Below are 14,353 nucleotides of genomic sequence, written 5' to 3' on the forward strand. Positions count from 1 at the left end.
AGGGAAGGGCCTGCACCCCCTTAGTGGCTGTTTCTGAGGGTCGTCTTCCTGTCACTTCCTGGGGGGGGAGGAAGTGGGCAGGCCAGCCCACAGGGACCCACAAGCCCTCTTCCCTGCCTCCCGTCTCCAGCCACTGCCCTGGGCTGCACAGACTCCACTCAGCATGTCTGAGGCCAAGTACCCTGTCCAGCCAAGGTCAGCAAACAGGAGACCCTCCTTCGCGCCCACTGGAGCACTTGAACAAGGGTGCCAAGAGTGCCCAGCAGGCAACCCTCCTGTCTCCCAGGCCACCAGGGGGCAGTGCAGACCACACACAGGGCAGTCCCCTTGTCCCATCTGGGCCAGTGTCCATCAGAGCCCACCTTGACCTGTTGGCCCACGTGGGACCCAGCTTTTCTTCATCCCTAAGGTGAAGGGAAGCGGTGAGTCAGGGAGCCAGCCAAAGCGGGACCCTGGAGAGGAGTCCCAGCTGCCCCCCTTTCCCAAAGTGCCTCACGCTGGCCAGACTCACTGGAAGGGGCGCTTCAGGCCCCAGGCAAGAGTGGGGGCTGCCCAGGGTGGGAGAGGGTGGGGGCTGAGGGGAAAGGTCGCTGAGGCCCGTGGTCTCCCCTACTTTTGCTCAGGCTGTCCCCTCAGCCCTCCATCACCCAGTCCTCAAGGCCTAGGCAATCCCAGGGGCACACCTCCCACCCCACTCCCACCTCCCGTGGTCCAGGTTGCCCAGCACCTCCAGGAGGTATTGGCCTGGGTGGGGGTCCTTGGCGACTGGGGTGTTTTGGGTGCCAGCTGGTTTGGGGAGACCTGTGGGTGAACCATGGGCCTTGTCCTGGTGGTCCACCCTTCCTACGCTGGGTGGCAGCAGGCCAGTGCACAGGCGGAGAAGCGCCCTCTCCCCCATGGTTGGCTGCACATAACCCTGTCTTGGGAGGGGTGGAAGTCACTTCATCAGGTGCTTCCAGGATTCCCTAAGACCCTGCCCCTGGGGAAGGGAGCAGTGATGTGTGCTATGAAGACCCTGAAGACCCTCTAACCTACCTGACTTGCTGGGGCCTGGGATGAGGCTCCTCCCAACTATCCCACTCCCATTCCTGTCCTGCTGAGTAGAATGGGGGTCCTCTCCCCACCCCCACCCCCATGCTTGGGGAGGAGCTATGTGCCAAGGAGTGATGCAGACAAAAGAAGGCCCGGGACTGGCAGTCCAGGAAGGGGTCTCCGGATGTTCAATGGGCTGGAAAAGCGCCAATCTTGGATTTTCTGGCGTCGAGCGACCATCGCAGGAAAGGCCCAGAGGGCCTGCGGCAGGCGGATGCGAACCCTTCCCCACGCACCGCGAGCGGCGCCACTGACCCGCGAGCCGCTGGTCACAGACATGGTTTAATGGGGGACAGACGGCGGCACTCAGTATTCCCAGAGCGCAACCCCAGCCGGCGCGTCGGCGTCCGCACGCAGCAGCCCCGAGGCGCCGCCACGCAAGTACTTGCCACTCCGGGCCCGGATGGCCAGGCGGCCGCGCTCGCGGAACTCGAACAGAAAGTCCTCGGCGCGCTCGCCGTCGCTGCACACGCTGCCGTGGCTGCCAGTGTGCCAGAACCCGCCGCCGCGGCCTGGGGTGGGCCAGAGAGGGGTCGGCGGGTGGCTCGCTCCCCCATCCAGGCTGGGCACAGCCCCCCACTCTCTCCGGGACCCCCCTTTCCGCTGCTCCCCAGCCCCATCCCGCCTGCCGGCACCTCGGATCTGGTACGCGCCGTCGCTGAAGCTCAGGTGGAACACGTCGTAAACCGAGCGGTTGGTGTCCAGCTGGTTGGAGCCACGTCGGTGGCAGACGAAGCCGTCCAGGCCGCGCAGGACGAGGATGGGCCGGTTGATAAGCTTGAGGGTGAACTCCTCGTCCTCCCCTGCTGGCGAGACAAGGGCTTGAGGGACCTTCCAGCAGCCCCACAAGAGCGCCAGGCCAGGACCTGCCCCGATTGTGTGCCTGGATCTGCCCACTGCTTATGTGAGCCCCTGGTTCCGCAGAAGTGCAGCAGTGATTGGTGTGCTCTGGATCTGAGCCCCCACATCAAGAGCAATGGGCTGGAACAGGAAGTACGACTCTTTTGTGGCAGACAGCGGCAGCTCCATGGGGAGGGAGAGGGCTCAGCCCTGGGTGGAGACGGGCTGAGCTGGAACTGTCCCCAGGCAGAGCGCTCAGCCCCAGGCTCCCCAGGGCAGGAGGGGTGTGCTCACCTACAAAATCGCTGATGGCCGCCAGCTGCCCATTCTTCTTCATGCACACATAGCGCCCGTTACTGGCCTTGAGGGCCACCCGTCGGCCCCGCCACTCCATCTCAAACATGGTGTTCTCAGAACTGGAAGGGGCAGGTCAAGGTCCCCTCAGAGAAGCAGGACACGGGGACTCAGGGTCAGACCTCCCGCATCCCGTTCAAGTCCAGGACCACCCGCTCAAGGCACTTGACTTCCACTGCTACACCCACCACCATGAAGAGCTGCCCTGCAAGCTAGCAGCCTTCTTCCCTGGTTGGGCGGCTGTGTGGTCCCTATGGTTGAGGTGGAGGTGGTGATGCCTGTGGTAGTGGAAATGGAGATGATGGTGGTGGTGGTGATGGTGGAGGAGGTGGTGGTGACGGCCACAGAAGTGGTGTGTGTAGAGGAGGTGATGGTGATGGTGGAGATGCAGGGGTCACAGAGGTGAGGATGGTGCACTCACACTTGTGTAGCTGTGGCCTGGATGCCCCCATGGGTGACCAGGGTCCAGTAGCCCCCAGTGCTGGAATAGAAGGTGCACTTCTTTGTCTCCTGGTCAATTTGCATCAGGAAGGTCTCGTGATCCAGTTCTTCATCTTGGTTGGCTGAGACATTGACCCCTGGAGGGAGGAGATCGGAAGCCCCTCACGCCTCACCCTGGGTGGGGTGGGGAGCAGAGGGATGGGAAGGCATGCTCTTGGGGCATCCCTGAAGTCAGCGGGGGTCTCATCTAGAACCCTTTGGACTTGAGAAGATTTGGAGTTCTGCTCCAGTGCGGTGCAGGCGCATTGTGGACGCACTCATACCACTTCCTAGAGGCCAGGTTTCCAGCACAGCCCCAGGAGCCAGGCCCTTCCGTGCCGCCAAATCCCCTGCCTCAGCTAATCAGCAGGTAATCTGCTTGCTCCTGCTCTCTGGACCCAGGACTTACAGCAGCCTCTATTTATAACTCCTCCCTAAGCTGCTGGGTGGACACAGCAGGGTCCCTGTCCTTCCCTAGCATGGTTCAGGACACAGCGGGGTCCTGGGATCTGCTCCTGGGCACTGAGCTGGGACTGACCCCCTGTCATCTCAGCCCCTCATACACAAGTGTGTGGTCTCCCAGGACCCTGGAGGGAGGGCAAAGCTACTTGGGACTCTGCTTGGGAGGGAGATGAATGGGGCATCTGTGACCAGGGTAGGGAAGAGCAGTCAGGCAGTGGAGTTTCCCTGGTATCTTCCCATAAACCACATCCGTGTTCCATTGCAACTGGCAGATCACAGAGCTCCCCTGAGGCAGAGCCCCAACAGCTCCAGTGAGCAGAGCAGAAGGGAGTGGGGCATACCCCAATCAGGGCTGAAGGGTCAGGGCCACATCCTGTCCTGCCCTGCCCCCTGGGAAGGAAGTGGGGCAGCACACAGGGCCCAGACTGGAGGGGGTGCCCATGGCTTTGTCCTGTTTGTCCCCCAGACTGGAGTCTGTCTCCCTTCTTACACAGATCACTGATCAGACCCCAAGAAAGTGACCCCTTCTCTTTGCCAACCCCACCATCCCATCAGCAGTGCTGCACAAAGTGAGCTCCTGCTGCCCCCAGCCTGTGGTCAGCAATACCAAAACAATGGGCCTTGTTCTCCAGACGCTGGCCCAAGGGGAGCGGTGGACAACAAAAATGGTATGTCCAGTGCCCATGACTGCTGGGGTTTTGGCCAGGGATGGCCTCCCTGAAGTAGGACCTGAGAAGGTGAGGGAGCCATCCAACAGGTACTAAAGGGAGGATTGAAGCCAGGGGTCTGAGGCTGTGGCTGCAAGTTTTCCACCCCCATCTCTGAGGTCAAGCCTCTTAGTGTCCCCAGCATCTCCTTCCACACACCCTCTCCAGACAGGATACAGCCCAGGGGCTCGGTCTCACACAGCCGGCTGCTCCTGGGACCCTGATCTTGCAGCAGCAGGGTCTCGTGGAGTCCTGGCTGGTGCTGGCAAAGAGTATGGACCCTACTGTCCCAGGAGGGATTGATCAAGTGGTGGATGTGTGAGCAAGGAGTGGTGTCTGAGAGCATTTACAGGAGACCTATTCTTACTCCTGCAAAGCCACGAGAAGAGCCAGTGCCCCTCTTCCCTTTGGACTTTGTTCTGTTTGGACGTGAGGTCCCAGATAGTAGCAACCATCTTGTAACCACAGGGGCACCAGTCTGAGGGCAGAACTGTCCTGGGAGAGCAGTTCCTCAAAGAGGAAAAAGCAGAGGGCTTTGGTGATGCCACTGAGCTGGATGTGGTGCCCGTTTGGGACCCTACCACCCCTGTGCCTCCAGACCTCCACTTAGGCAAGATATTAGCGTCCTCATGGCTTAAGCCAATAAGCAGCTATTGTTACTTGCAGCAGCAAACACTGCTTGTTGGGCAGCCCAGCAGCAATGCCACATGAGTGAGGGCTGGCAGTGGGCATAGCAGAAACAAGCAGACTCTGGCTGATGGAGATTGGGAAAGGAAAAAAAAAAAAATCAACAGCAAAAGCCAATTTGCTCACCAACACCCTGGCCTGGGGGAAGGAGACAAGTTTGGGGGCTACCTCGCCAGCAAAATGACAGGGACCAAGGAACCACCAGCCCACTCTGCAGAAGCCACCACTCCAGCTGCCTCAAAACCTAGCGGCACTATCCCCCCCTCAGCCTGAGATGCCACACTCTGCTTCCCTGAATCACTGATTAGCAAAGTCAACATCAGAACATCTCAGGGCCAGGTCTGATGCCCTCAGGCTTATGCAAGGAAAGCAGGGAGGTGAATGTAGGTACCTCTGGCCTCACAGTGGTGTTGGTGGGGAGGGGGGTGAATCTGTTCCTTTGTGGGGGAATTCCCCCATCAAAGGGATCAGGTCAGATGCAGGGTAATCCAAAGAATGAAAAATGGTTTACACGGCTACCATCCCCCCTCACCACCACCACCATCACTACCATCATCTCCATCACCACCAATACCATTACCAGCAGGACCACCAGCATCATCTCCATCACCATGGCACCCTTACCATCACCACCACCGCTTGTAGCACCACCAGCATCACCACTATCCCCACTACCACTTGTCTCACTCACAAGCTGAACAAGGACAAATGCTTTGTAGCCAGCATTTCCTTTGACTCACAGAGAAAGCTTTCCCCACTACTGCCCACCTTTTACTGGCAAACCAAGCATATGGGCCTTGGTCAAGGCCAGAAAGCAGTGTGGCCAGACAGTAGGACCTGTGACGGGAAAGACTGGGGCTGTCTGTCCTCCCTTACACCCCAGGGCCCAACCGCACTCTACAAGGATTCAGGGGTGTTTGCTGAATGCCAGTCCCTACTCTGCACTGGCTTTGAAGATCCAAACGACGGGCAGGAGCCCCTAGAGCCACAGCTGGGCCACCCCTCTATGTGCTCAGGGCTGGGACCAGGTGGCGGCAGTGAGCCGGGTCCGGGTACACCCACCCCTTCTAGGTGCACAGAGCCAGGAGTCCAAGTGGCATGGAGCCACTCTGGAACCTCACTTTCCTTGAGGGGAAGTAGGAGCTGTCCATGTTCACCCCACAGGCAGGTGATCATGTGGAGAAGGGCCCACGGGTCACATGAAGCAGGTGACCGATGATCGGGGACTTGGGGGGAGCCACGTGACACCTGCTGAACAGAGAGTGTCTCCCCACCAAGGAGCCCAGGCTCTGGAGGGACCGCTTGCATCTCCCTGGACTGGAAGGGCCCCCAGGACCCCGTCCCACTCCGTTCCTGCTGCCTGCCTTCCCTGCCCTTGGTCACAGCCCCAATTTCCTGTAAAGTTCAGAAGTGGGGTGATGGAAGAAAAGGGGAAGAGTGGTCAGGGGGCAGCCCGGTGTGGATGGGGCCTGCCCTCTTGCCCCTCATCACGGCGAGCCTGGGCCTCAACCACCTCCACCTGGGCGCTGCCCATCCTGCATTCAGCAGCTGTCCAGCGGGCTTGAGGCTCAACAGGGACCCCATACCTGGCCTATAGCCCACTGTATTCTACAATGTATTCTCACCCCTCAACCCCGGAGCCACTCGCTACATGACCCTACACACATGCACAGGCCCCGCACCCCATTACCTTGCCGCACGGACACGTAGCGGTGGTTGGCGGCCACCAGCACCACCTGTGGGTGACTCTCCTCCAGGTCGAAGAGCTCGTCCTTGCCAGGCCGTGTGTTGCGGCCTGCCCTGAGCGTGCCCGCAGGGCCCACGGGTGCCAGGTAGCGGCCATCGCAGTCCTTGAAGGCCAACTTGCCCGCCTTGAACTCAAGCGTGTAGCAGGCGCGAGCCTCGGGCTCCCAGACGAGGCGGCCATCGCTGCGCAGGTAGCGGCTATCACAGGACTTGAGGCAGTACTGCCGGTTCTGGAAGATGAGGGTGACGAGTGCGTCCACACCCCAGGGCGTATCACTGTCTGCTGCCATCTCATCCTCCCGCGGGCACAGGTGCGCATAGCGCCGCCGGCTCACGCTCAGCAGGTGGGCCTGCGGGTGGATGGCCAGGTGCACTGTCCACAGCTCGGCCGGGGTGATGGCCGTGGAGAAGCAGGACAGCTGGTCCTCGGTGCCGCCGAAGAAGCGACCATGCGGCTCCGACTGCAACACCCAGCGCCCGTCGGGCTGCGGCAGGACCAGGAAGCGGCAGTCACGACCCGGCCGCTCCGCCTCGCAGGCCACACGACCGTCCTCCTCGGCCGACAGGTAACGGCCCAGGTGGCTGCTGCGAAACAGAACGGCAGTGCCTTCCCCTGGGTCTGGCTCCAGCACCCACATCTGCTTCCGCTTGAGGCTGGGTGCCGAGGCGTTGACCTTGAAGCCGAAGCTCTCGGCCGTCAGGTAGCGGTCAGTGTCATTGACGAGGCCAAACTGGATTTTCAGCACCTGGTGCAGGCCATTGGTAGGCATCTTCGGGCCTGGCTGAGGTCCCCGACGGGGGTCAGGGAAGCTCTCTCTGTGCTCACGACCCCTGAGGTCCCCTAGAGGCCCAGCTCGTCTGGGTTGGCCAGCGGCCCCCAGGCCCGGCTGGCGTCATGGACCCGCTGCCCTCTCAGAAGCTGCCTCTGACCAGCAGTGGCGGGTCCGGGGAGCTCTTACATGGCCAGCGGGCAGCAGAGGGCGGGTGGGAGGGCGGATCAGAACTGTGCCGGCTTAGGAACAGCCTTTCGTTACCCCAGCTTGGATTTCAGCCACTCCCGGACTGCCCAGGGGCCAGAGCCCGGGGCCGGAGGGGCTGGAGAGTGCCACTCGCCGCAGGGCTGACCACCTCCTTGTGCTCACTGGCAGCTGCCTGGCTCTGGCTCCGGTGCTGTGCCCCACCCTCTGGACACCCACCCCCCAGTCTTGGCCTCTCTCCTTGCCCCCCACTTCCGGGCCCCCAGACCCACTGCACAGACTCGCCAGCCCAGCCCAGCTCTTTCCTGGGGTAGAGAAAGCTGCCTGGTGGAAAACTTGCGTGTGGCCGCAACCCGATCGCAGCCCTCCACCCTCAGCTGCCAGATCCAGTTACCGCTTCTCTGATTCCTTGCTGCTACCTGGGCGGCTGCGGCTGAGCCTTGCATGTCCTCCTCAGCAGCCCCTGGGTCACAGCCTGCAGCCCCAAGTCTGATGCTTCCCAAGGGTGGCCTGTAGCTGGGAAAGTGGCAGGCAGGGCTGTCGGTGCCAGTGAGCGGGCCAGGCAACCCCCTCATCCTAGCACTCGTGGCACCCAGATCCATGCCAGGTGTGAAGAGGCAGCTCCTCAGCCAGATTCACACTGGCTAGGCAGCCTGGCTTTGCTGGGCTCCGGGGGAAAGGGCCCTCGGTTTGGGCTGAGGTGGCAGCTGTGTGATGGAGACAGTCATGCCCACCTCGCGGGCTGCACAGCGGGACGGTGGCCTGGGAGCACATGCGGAGCAGGCGTCATCCCGGGCAGCACGAGGAGGTGGCAAGCCGTTGGACTTGGGGTCACAGGGCCAGGCTCGGACCTGACCCCTGTACCCTGAGCAACTCTCAGGGCCCATGAGGTTGCTCTGTCTGCCATGGGTGGGCTCTGGTGAAGCCAGCCTTGATGGATGGCCCTGGGGACCCCTGAACTGCCACTCACACTGCATAGAGTGACTGGCCTGACTGTGGGGTCCTTGTGGGATCCTTAATGGGCCGGGTCCCACGATTACATAGGGCAAAACCTTCCCAGCAGAAGGATAAGGGCAACAGGCTAGGAGAAGCCACAGCTGACTACCTTTGACCCTGGTACCTCCCAGCTCAGTTTCTGGGGTCCCACCCTGTTGTACCTCCCCAAACCCTGAGCCTGAGGAGGCTGTCTTAGGGGGCTGCGGTGGGCCTGCTCAGCTTCGCCCTGCCTGTCTGTCTCTTGCACCTGCCTCAGGGGCCAGGAGCCAAGTAGTGAAACCAGAGCCACCTGCCCTGGGCCCAGGCCAGCCTTGGTGTCTTCTTCCTCATCACAGCGTGTGACCCTCAGGCCTCCCTGGGGACCAGGAGTGGGAGCCACAGGGCACTTCCAGCCTTGGCCTCCTGAGTCTTGCCCCTGATGCTCCAGGCATCACCCCTCCATCCCTTTCAAGGCCATATGGGGGTCCAACAGAATGAAGGGGCCTCGGGTTGGGCGTGCAGAGGCCCCAGGAGGTGGGTGGGGTGGATGGGCACATGGCTCTGGAGTCCTTCCTCCATGTCCCCAATCCCAAGCAGTGACCTCCCCAGGCATGTGCACACTGAGCAAGAGACCAGGAGACCTGACCCCTTGCTTGAGGGGTTCACACTGGGGTTCAGGGAGATAGGTCTGCACACAAATCCCCATGACAGCATGGTGCATACTGAGCGAGGAACTGGTCTTGGCTAGTGTCGTCCACCTCTGTGGCCAACAGGGGTTTATGGGACACTGACTGACTAGGCTGTGTGCCAGGCACCCCATGGTAAGGGAGATGTAATCTGGGGTTGCACCGCCTCCGCAGAGATGATGCCCACATGAAATCCCTCCACGTTCCCAGGGGACTGCATTGCCCAGCCCTTGATGCCAGGGAAATGTCCTGGTTTGGCCGTACCAGCCGTGATGCTGTCCACACTTCAGTTCCCATGTGTATGGGCAGCCTGAGGGGCAGCTGTGCCCGTGGCCACCCCAGGCATGGGCACTGTTCTCTCCTTTTGCACTCCCAACTCCCAGCCAGCCTTCTGAAGGAGCCCAGCCGGGCCCGATTAGCACGACAGCCTCATTAACGCTGACTGATGCTGGCAGGGCGCTCATGGGCATCACGTGCCCTGCAGGAGGAAGCCCAGCCACCAGGCGCTAAGCAGGCCTGGCTCCAGGCAGCCTCTCAGCAGCAGAGCCAGAAGTGCCCGTGGCCTCTCAATTCTCAGGTCCCACAGCCCCAAGTGGGGGTAGGGTGGGGCTCCCCAGCACTGATCCAGGGGCATGAGCCACCAGGTGGCATTTCAGGCCCTGGGGGCTGGGGGGGTGGGTTCTGAGAGGCGGGCCTTCCAGCACAGGCTTCCTTGGAGGGAGGAGGATTGCACAGATGGTCCCTCCTCCCTCCCTTCCTCCCTCCCCAAATCAGGATCTCAGGGCCTCGCCCAGCTGCCTTCTTGGGTCATGGTTCCTTTCTGGATCCCCTGCAAGGCTCTGGCACACAGTAGGTACTTAATAACTGCCTGTGAATGTTTGATGTGGGTGTTCCTGTGTGATGGGCCCAGCATCTGCTGACAGGTGGGCAGGATGCCTGCAAGTCTGGGTGTGTGTGTGTGTGTGTGTGTGTGTGTGTGTAGTACACGCAGGCAGGAATTGGGCAGAGTGATCCACAGCCACCTGCTGGGTCAGCCCCAGCCCAGAGATGCTACTCTGGATCCCAGCCTCAGAACCCCCTCGAGGCTGCCCAGCAGGGTGACCAGGCTGTGGGTGGCCTAAGGGAGTTTATTTCGGGGAACCTCTCACACCGGGGTAGCATCCGCAGGCAATGGGGAGCACCCTTCCCACAGAACCCCATGCCCCCTGCCAGAACTTGTCCACACAGCCACCCACTTGGGGCATACAAATGTGCCCACCACTGCCCTGGCCAGCCTGCGCCCTGGGACATCTAAGGTCTCTGCCACTCTCGGAGCCCCATTCACTTACCCTGCTCACTTCTGAACCTGACCCCGTCCCTTCCCATGGGTGGGGGCATGAACCCAGTGTGTGCTCACCACCCTGAGCTGCCATCTGCAACCAGGACCAGGCCTGAGCACAGATGTCAGGCCGCCTAACACACCAACTTTAATATGTTTGACTGGAGGAGGGCGCCATTTCCTGCAACGAGCCATGCCTCTGGCCCCTACTACAGGGAGTGGCCATCTGCAGATGGGCACAGCCAGATGGGCCCTTCGGGCCACAGCTGGCCCCGGAAGGTGGGAATGGCCTCATCTATCAGACGCCCCCAGCAGACAAGGCTGGGGCCAATCCTTGGCCTCCTGCCCCTCTTAGTGTCCAGGTGGGACCAGGCGCATAGAGGGCCTTAAAGCCCCCTAGACCCCTAACATTCACCCGGCAGCTCTCAGGAAACTGTTCCTTTCCTGGAATGCTGGGGATTGGGTAGTCCTAGCCATTGGAGGGACCCCCCTCCCACTCCCCGTAGCCAGGCCCCTCTGGGGCTACCAGGGAAAGCACCCCCACCTCTGCACGTCTAGACAGCCAGCCCTTGATGCTAGAGCCCAGCCTGGGTTCCTGCCAGCACGCTGCCTGCTGCCATGGCAACCAGCGCGTGCGCCAGGCTCAGTGCCCGGGCAACGCTGATGCTGGTGGTGTGAGCTGGCACAGGCGGTGTGTGTGTGCAGGCTGGGGGAGGGGGCCGTCCCTGCCTCAGCTGGCCTGGAGCCCTGGAAACTAAGAAATGGCCCAGGATGGGGGCCAGGGCAGACCCACCGGCTAAGGAACCTCCACAGTCACACCTTCCCCAAATCAGGTCTGGACTCCCGGCGCTGAGCAACAGCAGAAGGCCCCTGCCCGCAGGGCAGTGAGTCTGGGAACTTCTCCTCACAGAGGAGACCACTGGCGCCTCACCCCAGAGCCTCAGCCCCAGGCCTTGGCCAGCTGCTGCCCTAGGTGTTCTTCTCCCCCCCACCCCAGGCACCCCATCCCTCCCATGCCAGGCCTCTGCCGTCCCTCCTTAACCCTCTGCCCCGGACTCCTTGGCCCCACAAGGTGAGGGCCGTTCTGGTGGTCCAGGTGCTGCTGGGCACAGCCCGAGGCCCTGATTTCCTCACTCCTGGGCCCATCTGGGGTCCAGCTCGGCAGGCGCCCAGGGCCCAGCTTCCTGCATTGTTCCTGAAACAGGCCCACAGCTTGGTGTCCTCATGATTTTTTCATGGCAGAGCTCTCCGCTGCCCCGCAGTTCCACTTACACGGGCGGGCGGGGGCCTAGGTTGGTTTACTGGAGGCCTGCTGGCGGTTTAGGGTGACAGCTCCCCTCAGCAGGGCAGAAGGGAGGGGGCGCCCACATCTCAGACTGCACCGTGTGGGCAAACACTGGGGGTGCCCAGCCTGCTCCACCCACCACCATCTCTTAAGACCTCTCACCTCCCCCACCGACCCCTCCTCCCAAGACCCTCATCTACACACACACACACACACACACACACACACACACACATGCACACACATGCACCCACACACACACACCATCTTGGCGGTTCCACTTTAAGCAGAGACCTACTGGCTGGGCTGGGAAGACCCCCAATTGGGGCTGACAGGGTACGAAGTTGGTGAATCTCCTGGTTTTTGTCTCCTGTAAAGCCATAAGGTGGGGGGCTGGGGAGAGGTGGAGACGAGGGCTATATCTGGCAGGAGAGGGGAGGGAAAGACCAGAGGACTCTGGGCTCCAGCAAGGCCAAAAGTTTCCAAAGGGACCACAAGGACAGGATTGAGGGCAATGACCACTGGGCAATCTTCCAGCACCCACACCTCAGGACCTTTGCACATTCTTGGAATAAGAGGAGCATTCACATTATCCGAGTGAGTCCCGGCTGTATGGGACTGAGTGAGGACCAGGTCAGCTTCATCAAAATACGACTGCCTACTGCCCACCTGGGTTTCCAGACACACCAGTGCCCAAGGTGTGTCAATATTTGGCATGGACCGTCAGGAGCTCACAATTTTGCAGGTGACCACAGAAGCCTCTGCCCAGACTCTGCTCGGGTGCACCTTCACACAAACAAACACACAGATGCCTGCACACAGACACACACACACAGACACCAGTTCAGTTCAGTCAATCCGTTGTGTCTGACTCTTTGTGACCCCAGGGACTGCAGCACCCAGGCCTCCCTGTCCATCACCAACTCCTGGAGCTTGCTCAAACTCATGTCCATCAAGTCGGTGATGCCATCCAACCATCTCATCCTCTGTTGTCCCCTTCTCCTCCTGCCTTCAATCTTTCTCAGCATCAGGGTCTTTTCAAATGAGTCAGTTCTTCACATCAGGTGGCCAAAGTATTGGAGTTTCAGCTTCAGCATCAGTCCTTCCAATGAATATGCAGGACTGATTTCCTTTAGGATGGACTGGCTGGATCTCCCTGAAGTCCAAGGGACTCAAGAGTCTTCTCCACAATTCAAAAGCATCAATTCTTTGGTGCTCAGCTTTCTTTATAGTCCAACTCTCACATCCATACATGACTACTGGAAAAACCATAGCCTTGACTAGATGGACCTTTGTTGGCAAAGTAATGTCTCTGCTTTTTAATATGCTATCTAGGTTGGTCATAGCTTTTCTTCCAGGAGCAAGCATCTTTTAATTTCATGGCTGCAGTCACCATCTGCAGTGATTTTGGAGCCCAAAAAATAAAGTCTCTCACTGTTTCCATTGTTTCCCCATCTATTTGCCATGAAGTGATGGACCAGATGCAATGATCTTGGTTTTCTGAATGTTGAGTTTTAAGCCAGCTTTTTCACTCTCCTCTTTCACTTTCATCAAGAGGCTTTTTAGCTCCTCTTCCCTTTCTGCCATAAGGGTGGTGTCATCTGCATATCTGGGGTTATTGATATTTCTCCCAGCAATCTTGATTCCAGCTTGTGCTTCTTCCAGCCCAGCATTTCACATGATGTACTCTGCATATAAGTTAAATAAGCAAGGTGACAATATACAGCCTTGACATACTCCTTTTCCTATTTGGAACCAGTCTGTTGTTCCATGTCCAGTTCTAACTGTTGCTTCTAGACCGGCATACAGATTTCTCAGGAGGCAGGTCAGGTGGTCTGGTATTCCCATCTCTTGAAGAATTTTCCACAGTTTGTTGTGATCCACACCATCAAAGGCTTTGCTGGAGTCAAAAAGCAGAAGTAGACGTGTTTCTGGAACTGTCTTGCTTTTTCAATGATCCAACGAATGTTGGCAATTTGATCTCTGGTTCCTCTGCCTTTTCTAAATCCAGCTTGAACATCTGGAAGTTCATAGTTCACGTACTGTTGAAGCCTGACTTGGAGAATTTTAAGCATTACTTTGCTAGTGTGTGAGATGAGTGCAGTTGTACAGTAGTTTGAGCATTCTTTGGCATTGCCTTTCTTTGGGATGGGAATGAAAACTGACCATTTCCAGTCCTGTGGTCACTGCTGAGTTTTCCAAATTTGTTGGCATATTGAGTGCAACACTTTCACAGCATCATCTTTTAGGATTTAAAATAGCTCAACTGGAATTCCATCACCTCCACTACCTTTGTTCATAGTGATGCTTCCTACAGCCCACTTGACTTCACATTCCAGGATGTCTAGCTCTAGGTGACTGATCACACCAGTGTGGTTATCTGGGTCATGAAGATCTTTTTTGTATAGTTCTTCTGTGAATTCTTGCCACATCTTTGTAATATCTTCTGCTTCTGTTTAGGTCCATACCATTTCTGTCCTTTATTGTGCCCATCTTTGCATGAAATGTTCCATTGGTATCTCTAATCTTCTTGAAGAGATCTCTAGACTTTCTCATTTTATTGTTTTCCTCTTTCTTTTCATTGATCCCTGAGGAAGGCTTTCTTATCTCTCCTTGCTATTCTTTGGAACTCTGCATTCAAATGGGGGTATCTTTCCTTTTCTCCTTTGCCTTTAGGTTCTCTTCTTTTCTCAGCCAAACACCCATGCCAAGGCCAAATCTATCTGCAGAGGCTCAGGCCATCA

The 14,353-nt window shown here is 58.8% G+C and overlaps 1 protein-coding gene across 2 annotated transcripts; it reads right to left on the bottom strand.

The window, feature by feature from the left end:
* On the bottom strand, positions 853-7,347 carry FSCN2 (fascin actin-bundling protein 2, retinal). 2 transcript variants are annotated; one of them, XM_018063601.1, is made up of 4 exons: positions 6,313-7,347; positions 2,708-2,864; positions 2,227-2,348; positions 853-1,895 (listed from the first exon to the last, which is right to left on the bottom strand). In XM_018063601.1, exons 1-4 carry the CDS (start codon positions 7,136-7,138, stop codon positions 1,399-1,401), a joined length of 1,602 nt encoding a protein of 533 aa, XP_017919090.1. In that variant the 5' UTR covers positions 7,139-7,347; the 3' UTR covers positions 853-1,398. The 2 variants fall into 2 exon arrangements, with proteins under 2 accessions (XP_017919090.1, XP_017919091.1); XM_018063602.1 differs by having other exon boundaries at positions 853-1,923; positions 2,186-2,348.

Source organism: Capra hircus, chromosome 19, assembly GCF_001704415.2.
Source record: "Capra hircus breed San Clemente chromosome 19, ASM170441v1, whole genome shotgun sequence".
Taxonomy (NCBI): Eukaryota; Metazoa; Chordata; class Mammalia; order Artiodactyla; family Bovidae; genus Capra; species Capra hircus.